Source organism: Panthera leo, chromosome E2 (assembly GCF_018350215.1).
Source record: "Panthera leo isolate Ple1 chromosome E2, P.leo_Ple1_pat1.1, whole genome shotgun sequence".
Lineage (NCBI taxonomy): Eukaryota > Metazoa > Chordata > Mammalia > Carnivora > Felidae > Panthera > Panthera leo.
Window position 1 is genome coordinate 56,663,996 of NC_056693.1, and position 13,568 is coordinate 56,677,563.

Genomic DNA, 13,568 nt, shown 5'->3' on the forward strand with positions numbered 1-13,568 from the left:
AGGAAGTTATCAGGTGGTTGTGAATTAGGAACTTGAGAAATTGATGATTAGGAAACAAAGCCCCAGAAGTTACTACATCCTGGTGACAGTGGTAAGTGGGGTCAACAGGAAGTTACACATCCAACATCAGACATTTACTCTGTATAAAGCTCTGTGCTGAGCCAGCATCCTGGAGGCAGAACCAAGGAGAACATCTTACAATGAGAAGTGTCTCATTGGATGGATGGATGGATGGATGGATGGACGGACGGATGGACGGATGGATGGACATGGATGGATATATGGATGGATGGATGGACGGATGGATGGATGGATGATATATGGATGGATGGATGGACATGGATGGATGGACATGGATGGATATATGGATGGATGGATGGACGGATGGATGGATGGATGATATATGGATGGATATATGGATGGATGGATGGACATGGATGGATATATGGATGGATGGATGGACATATGGGTGGATGGATGGTTGGATGGATGGATATATGGATGGATATATGGATGGATGGATGGACATGTGGATGGATGGAAGGAAGGAAGGAAAGAAGGAAGGAAGGAAGGAAGGAAGGAAGGAAGGAAGGAAGAAAATATATTCTCTTTCTTTTCTTCTTTTTTCTTTTCTTCTTTCTTCTTCCTTTTTATTCAAGAAATAAAGTATTACAGGTAAAGGTGAAATCCCCTTTTTTTCTCCCCAGTTTCGTTTCCTATTCTCTCTCCCCAGAGAAAATACTATCTTGACTTAGAGTGTGTCCAGATGTTAGTTTATACATTTACTACACACACACACACACACACACACACACACATACACACACACACACACACCCCACTTATAGTTCTATTTTGTGCAGTTTGTAAAACCTTATGTAATTCATATTATACTGAGCACAATGTTCTGTGACTTGCCTTTGTTCCTCCCCACATTACCTTTCCAAGATCCATCTACGTTAGTCTCGTTTGGGGGTTGGCACACTTTTACCACAAAGGGCTGGGCGGCAAATGTTTTGGGCTCTGTGGACCACATCAGATCTTTGTCACTTACTCTTTTGTTGTTGTTATTTTGTTTTTTACCGCTTTTTAAAAGAGTGAAGAACATTTTTTAGAGCGTATTTATTTTGAGAGACAGAGCATCACAGAAGGGGCAGAGAGAGAGAGCACGTGCACACATCGGAGGTGCAGAGAGAGGCAGAGAAGGAAAATCCCAAGCAGGCTCCAAGTGTCCATGCAGAGCCCAACATGGGGCTCAAACCCACAAGCCACGAGATCGTGACCGCGGCCGAAACCAAGAGTCCACTGCTTAACCAACTGAGCCGGCCAGGCACAACAAAAGTTTGAGACACAGTCTTAGCTCAAGAGCCACGCAAACACACTGTGGCCCAACGGCCATAGTCACCCCTGCCCTAGTGCATTCATTCCAACTGCTAGACAGGATCCGTCGGATGAATCCTGTGGAGTGTACTCCTCAATCAGCAGACACGCGATGATTGTTTACAGTGCCCTTCGACGATCGACGCTATTGCAGTAATCTGGAATCTGTTTTCCACCAGCTCCTCAAGGGAGTGCTAGACAGACGGCAAGCCCCGCGCTGGGTCTGGTTTCGAGGCAGAATTGGAACTCACATCTAGCAGAGCCTGGATAAACTAGCAAGGAGTAGTTCGCGTGTGATCGTAAAGAAAAAAATGTTGTGTGGGTGCATGTGGGTGTGTACACAGAGAGGAGAGAAAATAATTGAGTGGCCACTCACACACATCACCCGCCATAAACCCAGTTACACGATAGCAAAGCCTGACTCTCGATGACGTTGCTTTGAAGAACCAAGGCACATGGCAGGATGCTGTTCACTCATCAGCTACTCTAGACTGCCAGGAGGGTTTTTAAATGGAGACTTCCGGGGTGCCTGGGGGCTCAATTGGTTAAGTGTCCGACTTCGGCTCAGGTCATGATCTCACGGTTCGTGAGTTTGAGCCCCGTGTCGGGCTCTGTGCTGACAGCTCCGAGCCTGGAGCCTGCTTCGGATTCCGTGCCTCTCCCTGACTTATGCTCTGTCTCTCTCTCAAAAATAAAATAAATGTTTAAAAAAATGTTTTGGGGGCGCCTGGGTGGCGCAGTCGGTTAAGCGTCCGACTTCAGCCAGGTCACGATCTCGCGGTCCGTGAGTTCGAGCCCCGCGTCGGGCTCTGGGCTGATGGCTCAGAGCCTGGAGCCTGCTTCTGATTCTGTGTCTCCCTCTCTCTCTGCCCCTCCCCCGTTCATGCTCTGTCTCTCTCTGTCCCAAAAATAAATTAAAAAACGTTGAAAAAAAAAATTTTTTTTTTTAAATAAAAAAATAAAAATAAATAAAAAAATGTTTTGGAGCAATCCTAAAATTTGTATGGAACCACAAAAGACCCCGAATAGCCAAAGTAACATTGAAGAAGACCAAAGCGGGAGGCATCACAATCCCAGACTTTAGCCTCAACTACAAAGCTGTAACCATCAAGACAGCATGGTATTGGCACAACAACAGATACATAGACCAATGGAATAGAATAGAAACCCCAGAACTAGACCCACAAGAGTATGGCCAACTAATCTTTGACAAAGCAGGAAAGAATATCCAGTGGAAAAAAGACGATCTCTTTAACAAATGGTGCTGGGAGAGCTGAACAGCAACATGAAGAAGAATGAAACTAGACCACTTTCTTACACCATTCACAAAAATAAACTCAAAATGGATGAAGGACCTGAATGTGAGACAGGAAACCATCAAAACCCTAGAGGAGAAAGCAGGAAAAAACGTCTCTGACCTCAGTGTCAGCAATTTCTTACTTGACACATCTCCAAAGACAAGGGAATTAAAAGCAAAAATGAACTACCGGGACCTCATGAAGATAAAAAGCTTCTGCACTGCAAAGGAAACAATCAACAAAACTAAAAGGCAACCCACGGAATGGGAAAAGATATTTGCAAATGACATATCGGACAAAGGGCTAGTATCCAAAATCCATAAAGAACTCACCAAACTCCACAGCCAAAAAACAAATAACCCAGTGAAGAAATGGGCAGAAAACATGAATAGACACTTCTCTAAAGAAGACATCCGGATGGCCAACAGGCACATGAAAAGATGCTCAACGTCGCTCCTCATCAGGGAAATACAAATCAAAACCACACTCAGATATCACCTCATGCCAGTCAGAGTGGCTAAAACGAACAAATCAGGAGACTATAGATGCTGGCGAGGCTGTGGAGAAGCGGGAACCCTCTTGCACTGTTGGTGGGAATGCAAACTGGTGCAGCCGCTCTGGAAAACAGTGTGGAGGTTCCTCAGAAAATTAAAACTAGATCTACCCTATGACCCAGCAATAGCACTGCTAGGAATTTACCCAAGGGATACAGGAGTACTGATGCGTAGGGGCACTTGGACCCCAATGTTTATAGCAGCACTTTCAACAATAGCCAAATATGGAAAGAGCCTAAGTGTCCATCAACTGATGAATGGATAAAGAAATTGTGGTTTATATACACAATGGAATACTACGTGGCAATGAGAAAGAATGCAATCTGGCCTTTTGTACCACGTGGATGGAACTGGAGAGTGTGATGCTAAGTGAAATAAGCCATACAGAGAAAGACAGATACCATATGTTTTCACTCTTATGTGGATCCTGAGAAACTTAACAGAAGACCATGGGGTTAGGGGAAGGGGGAAAAAAAGGGGGGGGAGGAATCCCGACATTGTGCAGACAGAGTGTGTGGGAATTGTCCAGCTACCCGATGCTATTGGAGGGGGGGACTCAACCTTCTGGGGCCCCAGGAACTCTGACAGGCGCCTTATTCCAGCCACCGCCGCTGCCTGCTGCAGTGAAGGGGCAGCTCCGAGTGTGGACCAAACACGAGAGCCAGCTGATAGCACATCATCCTGAAAGACGAGGAACCGCTTAGGTGAGTTGTGAGGCCGGCACCTATATTCGGATGCTGTGTGTGCAGCTGGGTTTGTTGTTGGGAATGGGGGGTCAGATGCAGGAACTTTGGGGGGTTCGTACTCTGGTGACAATGGAGTATGACAATGACAAAGATGAGAGCCACGTGCAGTGAGCCATTTCCGCTCTGGAAAACCCGCTGCCTTCTCATGAACGGCCGCTTGTGAAAGACGAGGCGAGGAGGGCACTCTGCCGTGGGGCACAGATCACACGTGCAGGTGCCCTCCGATCTGAGGACGGCGTCACGGTCCATCAGGAGGTGGCGGTCATCACCACCAAGGGGAAGCAGCCTGCACGGCTATGCATCAGTGGCCGCAGCAGGGATCTCCGCCCGTGACTGTGACACGGCAGCCAAGATCGACAGAGTCATCGTGGAGAGAGACACCGGCCCTTAGAAGTGGGGTTTAGGTCCAACGGCAGGTCAGAAGAGCCTGATGGTCAAACAGGGCCTTCTGGGTAAGCACGGCAGGCCCACGGGGAGCACGCCTGCCACCTGGAAGCGGGACCACATGGACCACAGTGAGTCCGCAGAGAGAGGTGTGGGGCAAAGCAGTAAAAGCCCCACGAGGAGGGCCGCCTGGGTGGCTCAGCCGGTTAAGCGTCTGACTCTTGGTTTCCGCTCAGGTCATGATCTCACGGCTCGTGGGTTCAAGCCCCATGTCGGGCTCTGTGCTGACAGAACCTGCTTGGGATTCTCTCTCTCCCTGTCTTTCTGCCCTTCCCCAGTTCATTCTCTTTCTCTCTCTCTCTAAAAATAGATAAATTTTTTTAAAGCCCCACAAGGAATGGCCAAAGTGGGGAAAGGCCCAAAGCAGACGGGAGAGAGTAAAAGCGACCTCTCTGCATCTGGTCAGGAAGGAAAAGAAGAGTAAGGATAGGAAAGCCCAAGTGGCTCTGGAGAGTGTGGGCGATCTGCCACTTTAAGCACTGTGTCCAGTTGGGAGGAGAAATTAAAGCCTTATTGAGAAAACAGAATCGCTTTTTCGTTCTGAACAGGATGGAACCCAGGTCCCAGAAAGGGTGCGGAGTTCCGGTACATGTTAGCTGTGACCCGAGAACTCAGTGATGTCACCTGCTGTGGTCATCCCATCCCGTCCTGTTTTAAGGCTCTAAGGGTGAGGGAGGCGGGTTTGATGCCATTGGCTTCTCTGCTTGGGAGAGTTGGGAACGTTCTTTCAGACTCAGCACAGCCCAGGAAATATCCGCAGCTGTTTCCTGATGGCTGTTTTAACATCATAGCTCGCCCCTGGTTTGCAAGAACCCGCTTACAAAGTGTCTGGGGGCGCCTGGGTGGCCCAGTCGGTTAAACGTCTGACTTCGGCCCAGGTCATGATCTCATGATCTGTGAGTTCAAGCCTCACGTCGGGCTCTGTGCTGACAGCTCAGAGCCTGGAGCCTGCCTTGGGTTCTGTGTCTCCCTCTCTCTCTCTGTACCTCCTTTGCTCACACTCTGTCTCTCTCTCAGAAATGAACATTAAAAAAAACTTTTCTTAAAAAACATAAAATGGAGACTTCCTACCTGTGCTTGTTGAAATACACATTCCCAGGCCCATCCAGCCTGTGGAACCCACATCCAAGGTGACAGTGGCCTCCACACAGACCTAGTGTTTGCATATATTTATACAATATTTTTAATACTAAATGCACGTGCCTGCTACTCCCAATCCATATATAAAAATCAGTACAACTTAACCTATTTGTGTAGATTAAAAGGAATATAAATAATGGGGCAGTACTTTCTTCTTATCAACAAGGAATTTTCCTGGGCCCCCTACTTTAGAAACTCAAGGCCTACAGAGGCCATTGGTGAGCAGGTCCCCAAAGATTGCCCACTTCTCTCTCAGCTGACCGCTAGGATCACAACAACTCCAAGGCAGAATTGCCAGTTAACTCCTAAGGAACTCACGTTCATTTTTTTAAATTTTTTTTGAATGTTTATTTATTTTTGAGAGAGAGACAGACTGCAAGCAGGGGAAGGGCAGAGAGAGAGGGAGACACGGAATCCGAAGCAGGCTCCAGGCTCCGAGCTGTCAGCACAGAGCCCGAGGTGGGGCTCGAATCCATGAACTGTGACATCGTGACCTGAGCCGAAGTCGGACACTCAACCGACGGAGCCACCCAGGTGCCCCAGAACTCATGTTCATTTTATACCCAAAACAGTGTCATCGAGAAAAGACAGATGCGTGCGTACTATGAAATGTCAGGTGTGCTGTTTGTTCTCACAAAAAGAGCCGTCCTACCTCGCAGCACGCAGCCTCCCCACTGTCGGTGAGGCCCCTGGAGGTCACGTCAAAATCATCCTCAGAAGGGACCTCTGAATCTTTCTCCACAGCTAGAAAGGTACTCGGTTAGCCCTCTGATGTTTTGCACAACCCGGGTAGTATCAGCCCAAAAAAGAGTCAAGAACAGGTATTAACCCTCACCTGCTTGACTTCAGAAAGAATCTCCGTCTGTCCCTATATTAAAGGCATAAGGTTATTTAATACTGTTCACTTAATTAGAGCCTGCCAAATATAATGGTTCTTGTGGTATTATATACCTAGCCGGAGAGGTTCTTCCTGACAAGGACTTTGCTAATAAGATGTCTGAGGAGCTGGGTTAGAGCTAGCAGGAATAAGTAACCGTGGGGCGTGCCACTCTTTCGTAAGAGCAGAACTCAAAGTGGCCAACCCACCTGTGTAGCTATTAACATGATACTGACAAGAGACTGCACAGAAATGGGCCTAAAACACTAAGTTAGGTGGAGGTGGTGGGGGGGAGTGTCTACAAGCACTCAACTAGATTATAAAGTGCAAGGGTAATAACTTCCTGCCTCAGCCATAGTCCTTGAAAGAATTTCGGGATCTGGTAGACTCTGCTTGATGTTTCTTTGAATCAGGAGTCGGCAAACTACTGTCCAAGGGTCAAACGTGGCCCAGTTCCTGTTTTTGTAAATAAAGTTTTATTGGAACACAGCCATAGCCGTTCACTTACACGTCGCCTGCCTGCTGCTACAACACGGCAGAGTTGGGCAGGTGCCACAGAGGCTGTGTGGCCTGCAGAGTGGAGATATTTACCATCTGGCCCCTTACAGGAAAAGTGTGCGAACACCTCCATTACAGCATTGCTCATAAAACTGCAGTGAGCTCAGCATACAACGTGGTGGGGGATATTTTTTTTTTTCTCCTCTCCTCAAATAATATTCGGATCCAGGTAGACTAGCATTAACCAAACATCCTGATGTTCCGTGGCTTTTTTGTCTCCTTCCTTGGCCTAGAGATTTTATAGATGAGAAGGTGCTCTGAAAGTTCCCCAGGTCAGTAAGCAGTGAGGCCAGCTTCCACCATTAGACCGCCTCCTCATGGAAGAAAAGTAATGAAAACATTTCACCTTGTTATGATACCATAGAAGGCTTTATCGCAACGAGAAGTGAACCGAGAGGTCTGCACTTTTGTCTTTGACAGCTAAAACTGAAGGAAAAAAAAACTAATGACGTGGAAAGTAGTAAAAAATGTAAATGAAATTAATTTTACTGCCAATCTTGTTGTTGAAGGTATCTGTTGATGGCCCCGAAGAGATGCTTAAATGCTCCCCCTAGGACCCTCCCGATGAGGCAAGCTCGCGTCTCTACCAGCCTATGTCTGGGGGGCGGTTCGCAGGGCTCTGTGTCGTGTGCCACAGGCAACTCCAGGGAAGCATATCATCCTCAAAGCCTCTTGAACATTGTTTTAGGCTTAATTAATCAGCAATAGCAAGAACATAAAAAGACAGTTCAGGTGAACCGTATTAGCAAGTACCAAAATGAAATGTCTCTTCTTTGGCAAGGAGGGGGAATTGAACTGTAATCTCGATCACAGTGAAGAAGTTGAAAGACGTGACCAAGATGAGCAAAACGGCCACTGACAATACTTTTCATTCTAATGCTTTGTGTTAAGGTGTTCCTTGGATTCTATAAAATTCACCCATTTTAAGGGTACAGTTGGATGAGTTTTGGTGTAGCCACACCAACAACCAAGGTCCGGCTGGCTTCTTTATGCCCTTTGTTCTTGATCCCCTCCCCTGAATCCAGACCCCCATTGATCTGCCTTCTCTGAGTGCTTTCTTGCCTTTTCTGGAATTTTCTATAAGTGGAATTGTACAGTCCGTGTCGTTGAGTGCATCAATATTTTGTTCCTTTTTATGGTGACATGTGTTATGGGCAGAGACAGGGCCTGGGGAAACACCAAACCCAGATGAAGCAGGCTGTCCTCTGCCCCCAGGTGGTGGTTCTGAGTCATCTTTGCAGAGGATCTGTGGTCCCTCAAAGCGGTGGGCTCCATGGACAGTGACAGTGGACCTCCTAGGGCTTCTAAGTGCCACCCACAAACAAAGCCAAGAGCTTCACATAAATTGTGTAGACTATCTCATGTAATCAAGTCAACAGTCCTCAGAGGTAGGACCCTTCATGTGACATTCTAAATTCATTTGAACCGTGAGTGAAGACTTGTTTAATTAAGTGAGGTTTAAAAAAAAAAAAAAAAAACATTTAATGTTTGTTTATTTTTGAGACAGAGAGAGACAGAGAGCAAGCGGGGAAGGGGCAGAAAGAGAGGGAGACAGAATCCGAAGCAGGCTCCAGGCTCTGAGCTGTCAGCACAGACCCCGATGCGGGGCTTGAACTCACGAACCGTGAGATCATGACCTGAGCTGAAGTCAGACGCTTCACTGACTGAGTCACCCAGGTGTTCCTAGTGGGCTTTATTCAGCCACATTTTTTTGGTCCTCAATGACCAAAATTATTTTAAGCCATGGTACCACACTGGAAAATATTTTTAAATAAAATTCAGGATGCCATTTAATCTGTTCCTTTCGAGTCTTTCTTCAAACGTGGGTGAATCTGCAAATACCATTTGCTACAGCCTGAGTAACTGGAGTTTAAGATAATGGTGGCAAGGACAGTGAAAGAGCCAGCCAAAAAGGGAAATTAGATGAGTTTGGGAGATGCCTAACTGCAAAGAAACTCACCCGTCAAACAATGTAAATATCCCTGGGTGTAGGAAGTAACATCCAAAAACTGCGCCCGAATTAGTGTTATTAAAACAGCCTTAACTTTCTCGGGATCGTCTTGCTTATATTTGAGTCACATTACAAAGACTTTTATCTGGTTGTAGAGAAGCTGTTTTAAATTTTCCAAGCAGATAAATGATAGGATTAGCCTCTGAAAGCAACGGGGTACAGAATTAGGTGTGTTTTATACCCCAATCAGCTCCTCGGCACGTTTTGAATGAAAGGGCCCAAGCTTTACGGAATTAACCTATTATATTCTAGCTATCGGTTCATTCCAGCAGGAACTACACTTCTATCGTAGGTTGACCTTTACACATTTTTATTTCTTTGATTATATCACGAGTTTTAGTGGTACCATTCCCCTGTACAAACCCAAGATATTATAATAATAATAAAGCAAAAACAGCAGAGAACCAAGCTCGTGTTATTATCAGGCAGAGGGGAGACCCAGGCTGGTCTACATCTTAGAGAATAACCACAGTTTTGGTGACAACGGTACTCTCGGATGAGACAGTCCAGGCCGTGAAGCTGGAGGAAGGGGTCATGAGCCAAATACAGGGGGGCTTCTGGAAGCTGGAAAGGGCAAGGAAGCGGCTTCTCTGCTGGAGCCCCCAAAAGGAACACGGCTTTGCCAACACCTTGACTCTAGCCCTCTAAGACGCATTTTGGACTTCTGACTTCCAGGACTGTAAGAGACTAAGTTTTGGTATTTCGAGCCACTAAGCTCTAAGCACTAAGTGGTCTTTTGTTACCACAGCCACAGGAGTCATACGCCGTGTCTGCAGAACCACTAACAGCTCTCTCACTCTTCTCTGTGACCAAGGATGTCTTGTCCCTAAGACATCCAGGTTCTGGGCTAAGGCGCAAGGGACAGGGCTCAACGTCGCAGAGATAGTCACCGCTGGTCAGTCTGAGATGAAGGGCTTGGCATTGGCGTTTTCAGACAGATCTTGCTTTTTAAGACATAAACCACCAGAGCTATCCCTTCTCTCTTGGAATATTAAACCTAAGAAAAAAGTTCCCCAAGGCAGTGCCGTGTTTATGAATGTGTTTATCACCTCTTATCAGCCATTTATCTCACATTTAGCTAAAACGTTTTCAATCAAGTTGCGATATTCCTTGACTTCGCTCTGAATCTTTTCCATTCAGGTCTGTGAGAACTCCTGACATCCGAAGCTTGACTACCACGTTTCCATAGCAACGGGAAAAAGAAAAAGAAAAAGAGAAAAAACAACCATCCAAATCTGAAGATCGCAGTTTACGGCTCTCAAACTTCACAACTAGGCCTCAATTGTTCCAGATTTTTGTTTTCTTTGCGATACCACTGGGTCTGTTCTTCACCATTCTGGCAGAATCTTCCTTTCTCCTTTAATTAGCGGAATCTTCTGAATTTCCCTGAACGTTGAAAGATCATGGCGTATAACTTGACCTTCTGGGAGCAGGGAGCAGGAACAGTGACTACTTTTTCTGATGTGTTGCCATGTTGCTAATCAGCTTTCCACACATACAGCTTCGTCTGTGGGTTAGTATTTGTACATGTGTGAGTATCCGTATGTGTATATACACAGTATTTATAGAGAGAAACTCTACAGAAGGAGCCTAGTTTTGATATTGAGAGGTTACACACAAAAAAGGATGGAAGTGATGCAGCTGCCCCCACCGCCCAGGGCCTCAGCATCAAGCTGAGCATTAGTACAGACCCCAGAGCCGACGCTCCTGCGCGGTCCCGTTCGGTCCAAACACTGCCACGACCAGCCAGGCAGGTCTGCAGAGAGGGAGAGCACAGACAGAAGTCCTTCCTCTCCAGTAAAGGATTGCAACCAAATTTTCACTGCCATCGTATGCCGTGATCCTCAGAAAAAGCGGAGAGGAACAGAGCAGCAAACTTTACCATCAAACGCCAAGAAAAGGGCTCAAATATTATTTCGTGGGCATCTGTCTGCATTTGTACGTGTCCTGAATCCAGTCCCACGGATTCTTACGAGGACACAGATCATGGCGGAGAATCTCTCTCTCCCCGATGTACGTACAATTGCACGTCTCGTGGCGGGGGTCCTACGTGCACGGGAGGCAGTCAGCAGGAACCGCGTGTATACACATATATGCCCACATGTATAGACATACCTTTATGCACATACACACTGTTTGTTTCATATATACAGGCGTAAAATAGACTAAACACAGGTAGTTTTAAAAGTACCCTTTTGTGTGAATCGACTACCGTTGTTTGCAAACCTGAAAATAAAAGATGTTCATTATGTATGAGAAGTAATTGATTTTTATTCTGTGAGCATGTAAAACTAAGAGAAAAGCTAGAACCCGTACTAAGATGATCTTCTCGTTGATAAACTGTAGAGAACCATCCAAGCTCACGCCAAATTTTTCTATCAGATAAAACTAGTGACAGCCCTTGGCTTCTTATTAGAGCTCGCCACAAACTAGGGTAAGGTAAGTGTCTTAGCATATTTTAATACAGTTGCTTACTAAAGGTTTTAACCACACGCACACGCGTGCACACACATGCACACCCACGCTTTCTTACGCAATCTACGTTTGCACCTGTGTTTTTCAGTTCGCCTTCGATAGGAAGTAGGAGTCCTTTGTTGTCTTTATTGTAGTGAAATTATGCAGATAGAGTTCCATATATTGTATTTGTTTCAATAGTAAGTCTTTTTGGAGCATATAGAATGCAGAGATTTTTTTTTTCCATTAAAATAAATGGGTATTGGTGGTTAAAACGGCTGGACAGTAGCTCTTCTCTGATTTCTATGTTGTGTCTGATGTTGCCGATACGAGGTCTTGCCTTAGTGCGGGTTCACATTTTTTGACTGGTCATTTGGGGTTCCCCGTACACCTCCTGTTAGCGGAGAGTGCGTCTGTAAAGCCAGAAGCACGCACTCACAGCCTGGGCGATGAACTCATCCTGTCCATCCTATGAACGATTTATCTTCAGACGGCCAGGTGGGTGGCAGCCTGGCCCAGAGGCTAGCTAACCAACCATCAGAAAGCTCACCCTCCTTCATGAACCTGGACCATCCCCCGGGAGAAATAACGGCTGTCGAGTGGCCCATTCACTGAAACGAACAAGTCTCCTCTCTCAAGCCTCTCCCGCACTTTGCAAATCAAACCCTTGGCTTAACTTGGCTTAAGACACCAGAAAAGAGGAATCAAGTGCATACTTCCTCAGCAAGCAGAATACGCCTTAATTTTCCCCTACTTAAGTACACCCCCTGTCCCCAGAGTTCTCATCAGGACAGACGGATTTCTAGAGTGTAGTTCTTTCTAATCCTTAAAAAAAAAAAAAAAAAAGACCAACTCTTTGAAACCAAAGTGGTAGCATTTCCTGAACTGCAGAATGTTTTCTAACTTGCTAGAACACATTTATATTGTTCATTGAAATCAAAGCATTATCTCATTATTACCAATGCATTTTATTTTAGTCTGAGTTATTAAAAACCAAAAAAGTAAGAGCCAGAAATTGCTTTTCTCGATCGCTGAGCACAAAACCGAGGATTCTATTTCCGCTGAGTGGACGGTCACCCTTTCTCCACTGTTTTATTAATACATCAACCACCCTGATTAAAAATCTTTCCTCCCCGCTTTACACACGATAACTTATTTCTGATCATTTGTTTCAACAAAAACGCGCGACCATTTTCTAATTTCGAAAAAAGTTACCTTCAACACTGCCTCTTCCTCCAAATGCACATCATTTCACATGGATGTACCTGCCGTGACTCTTGGCTTGCCCAAGGTAAGTGGCCTCCAGAACGAGAACCCAGTCCATTTTGCTCCGGGGCGCCTGTGGTTCCCACTCGGCCACAGTGCCCCTCCCAACCGTGCGGTAAAACCACACAAAGTGTCTCCCTCAGACCAGAAAACCCTAGTCTGAAGCCTCAGTTAGCAGGGCTATCCATCCAGACCGAGTAAATAGACCTGCTGCTACTTCTTAGTTCTAAGAGCTTTCGGTCAAGAACTGTGAACACCATTCTCAATTCATACTAAAGCTTAGAAATGTCTACTGCGCGAGATAGACTCTTCTTCAGTATTCCCTCCTTTCCCTCCCATGGCTTGTGTGAAGGTATATGAGGGACTCCCACAAGGCTAATTAGATATCTCAGGTAGCCCAAAGTACACTCGCGGCCTCTCAAGTACCCAGTCATGCCCAAACCAACGGAGGGGAGGGAGAGCCGAGGGAGAAAGAGGGTAGGGCGTTCAGGAACTTGCCCTGAGCTCAGCTACAGACAAACTAAAGTATCTCCAAGCACTTCTATTTTTTTCTGTTTTTTTAATGTTTTAATTTCGTTTTAATGTTGTTTAATGAACATTAACCTCTTCACGTCAAGTTTTCTGAAGCACTAACCGACAGGTGAATCACACCAAGATAAAGGTGAGCACTGAGAAAGAATGACCTAGCTTTTGTGTTTAATCACGGAGTAATAATTATTTCATCGCCATTACCACCACCGTTACCATCATCATCAATGATCTGGCTGCACCTTTCACAAAGATGATGCATCCGTCTTCTTAACTGCCTGTTGAGAGTTGGAACTTCTCATAAAATGGTGG

At 45.9% G+C, this 13,568-nt stretch overlaps 2 protein-coding genes across 6 annotated transcripts in view; both read left to right on the plus strand.

Moving 5' to 3' along the window:
* CDH13 (cadherin 13) overlaps positions 1-11,267 on the plus strand; it is a 1,030,961-nt gene extending 1,019,694 nt beyond the window's left edge. For all 5 annotated transcript variants that reach the window (XM_042919726.1, XM_042919727.1, XM_042919728.1 and 2 more), the window contains one exon: positions 10,149-11,267. In XM_042919726.1, the coding sequence (XP_042775660.1) occupies positions 10,149-10,156 (8 nt within the window). In that variant the 3' untranslated portion in view covers positions 10,157-11,267. The remainder of the gene's footprint in view (positions 1-10,148) is intronic.
* DKC1 (dyskerin pseudouridine synthase 1) lies at positions 44-11,267 on the plus strand. The gene is given in 6 exon segments (XM_042920221.1): positions 44-91; positions 3,738-3,776; positions 3,778-4,262; positions 4,264-4,493; positions 6,135-6,314; positions 10,149-11,267. Coding segments are annotated over 5 exon segments (960 nt in total). The 3' UTR covers positions 6,293-6,314; positions 10,149-11,267.
* Positions 11,268-13,568: the final 2,301 nt, after the last annotated feature.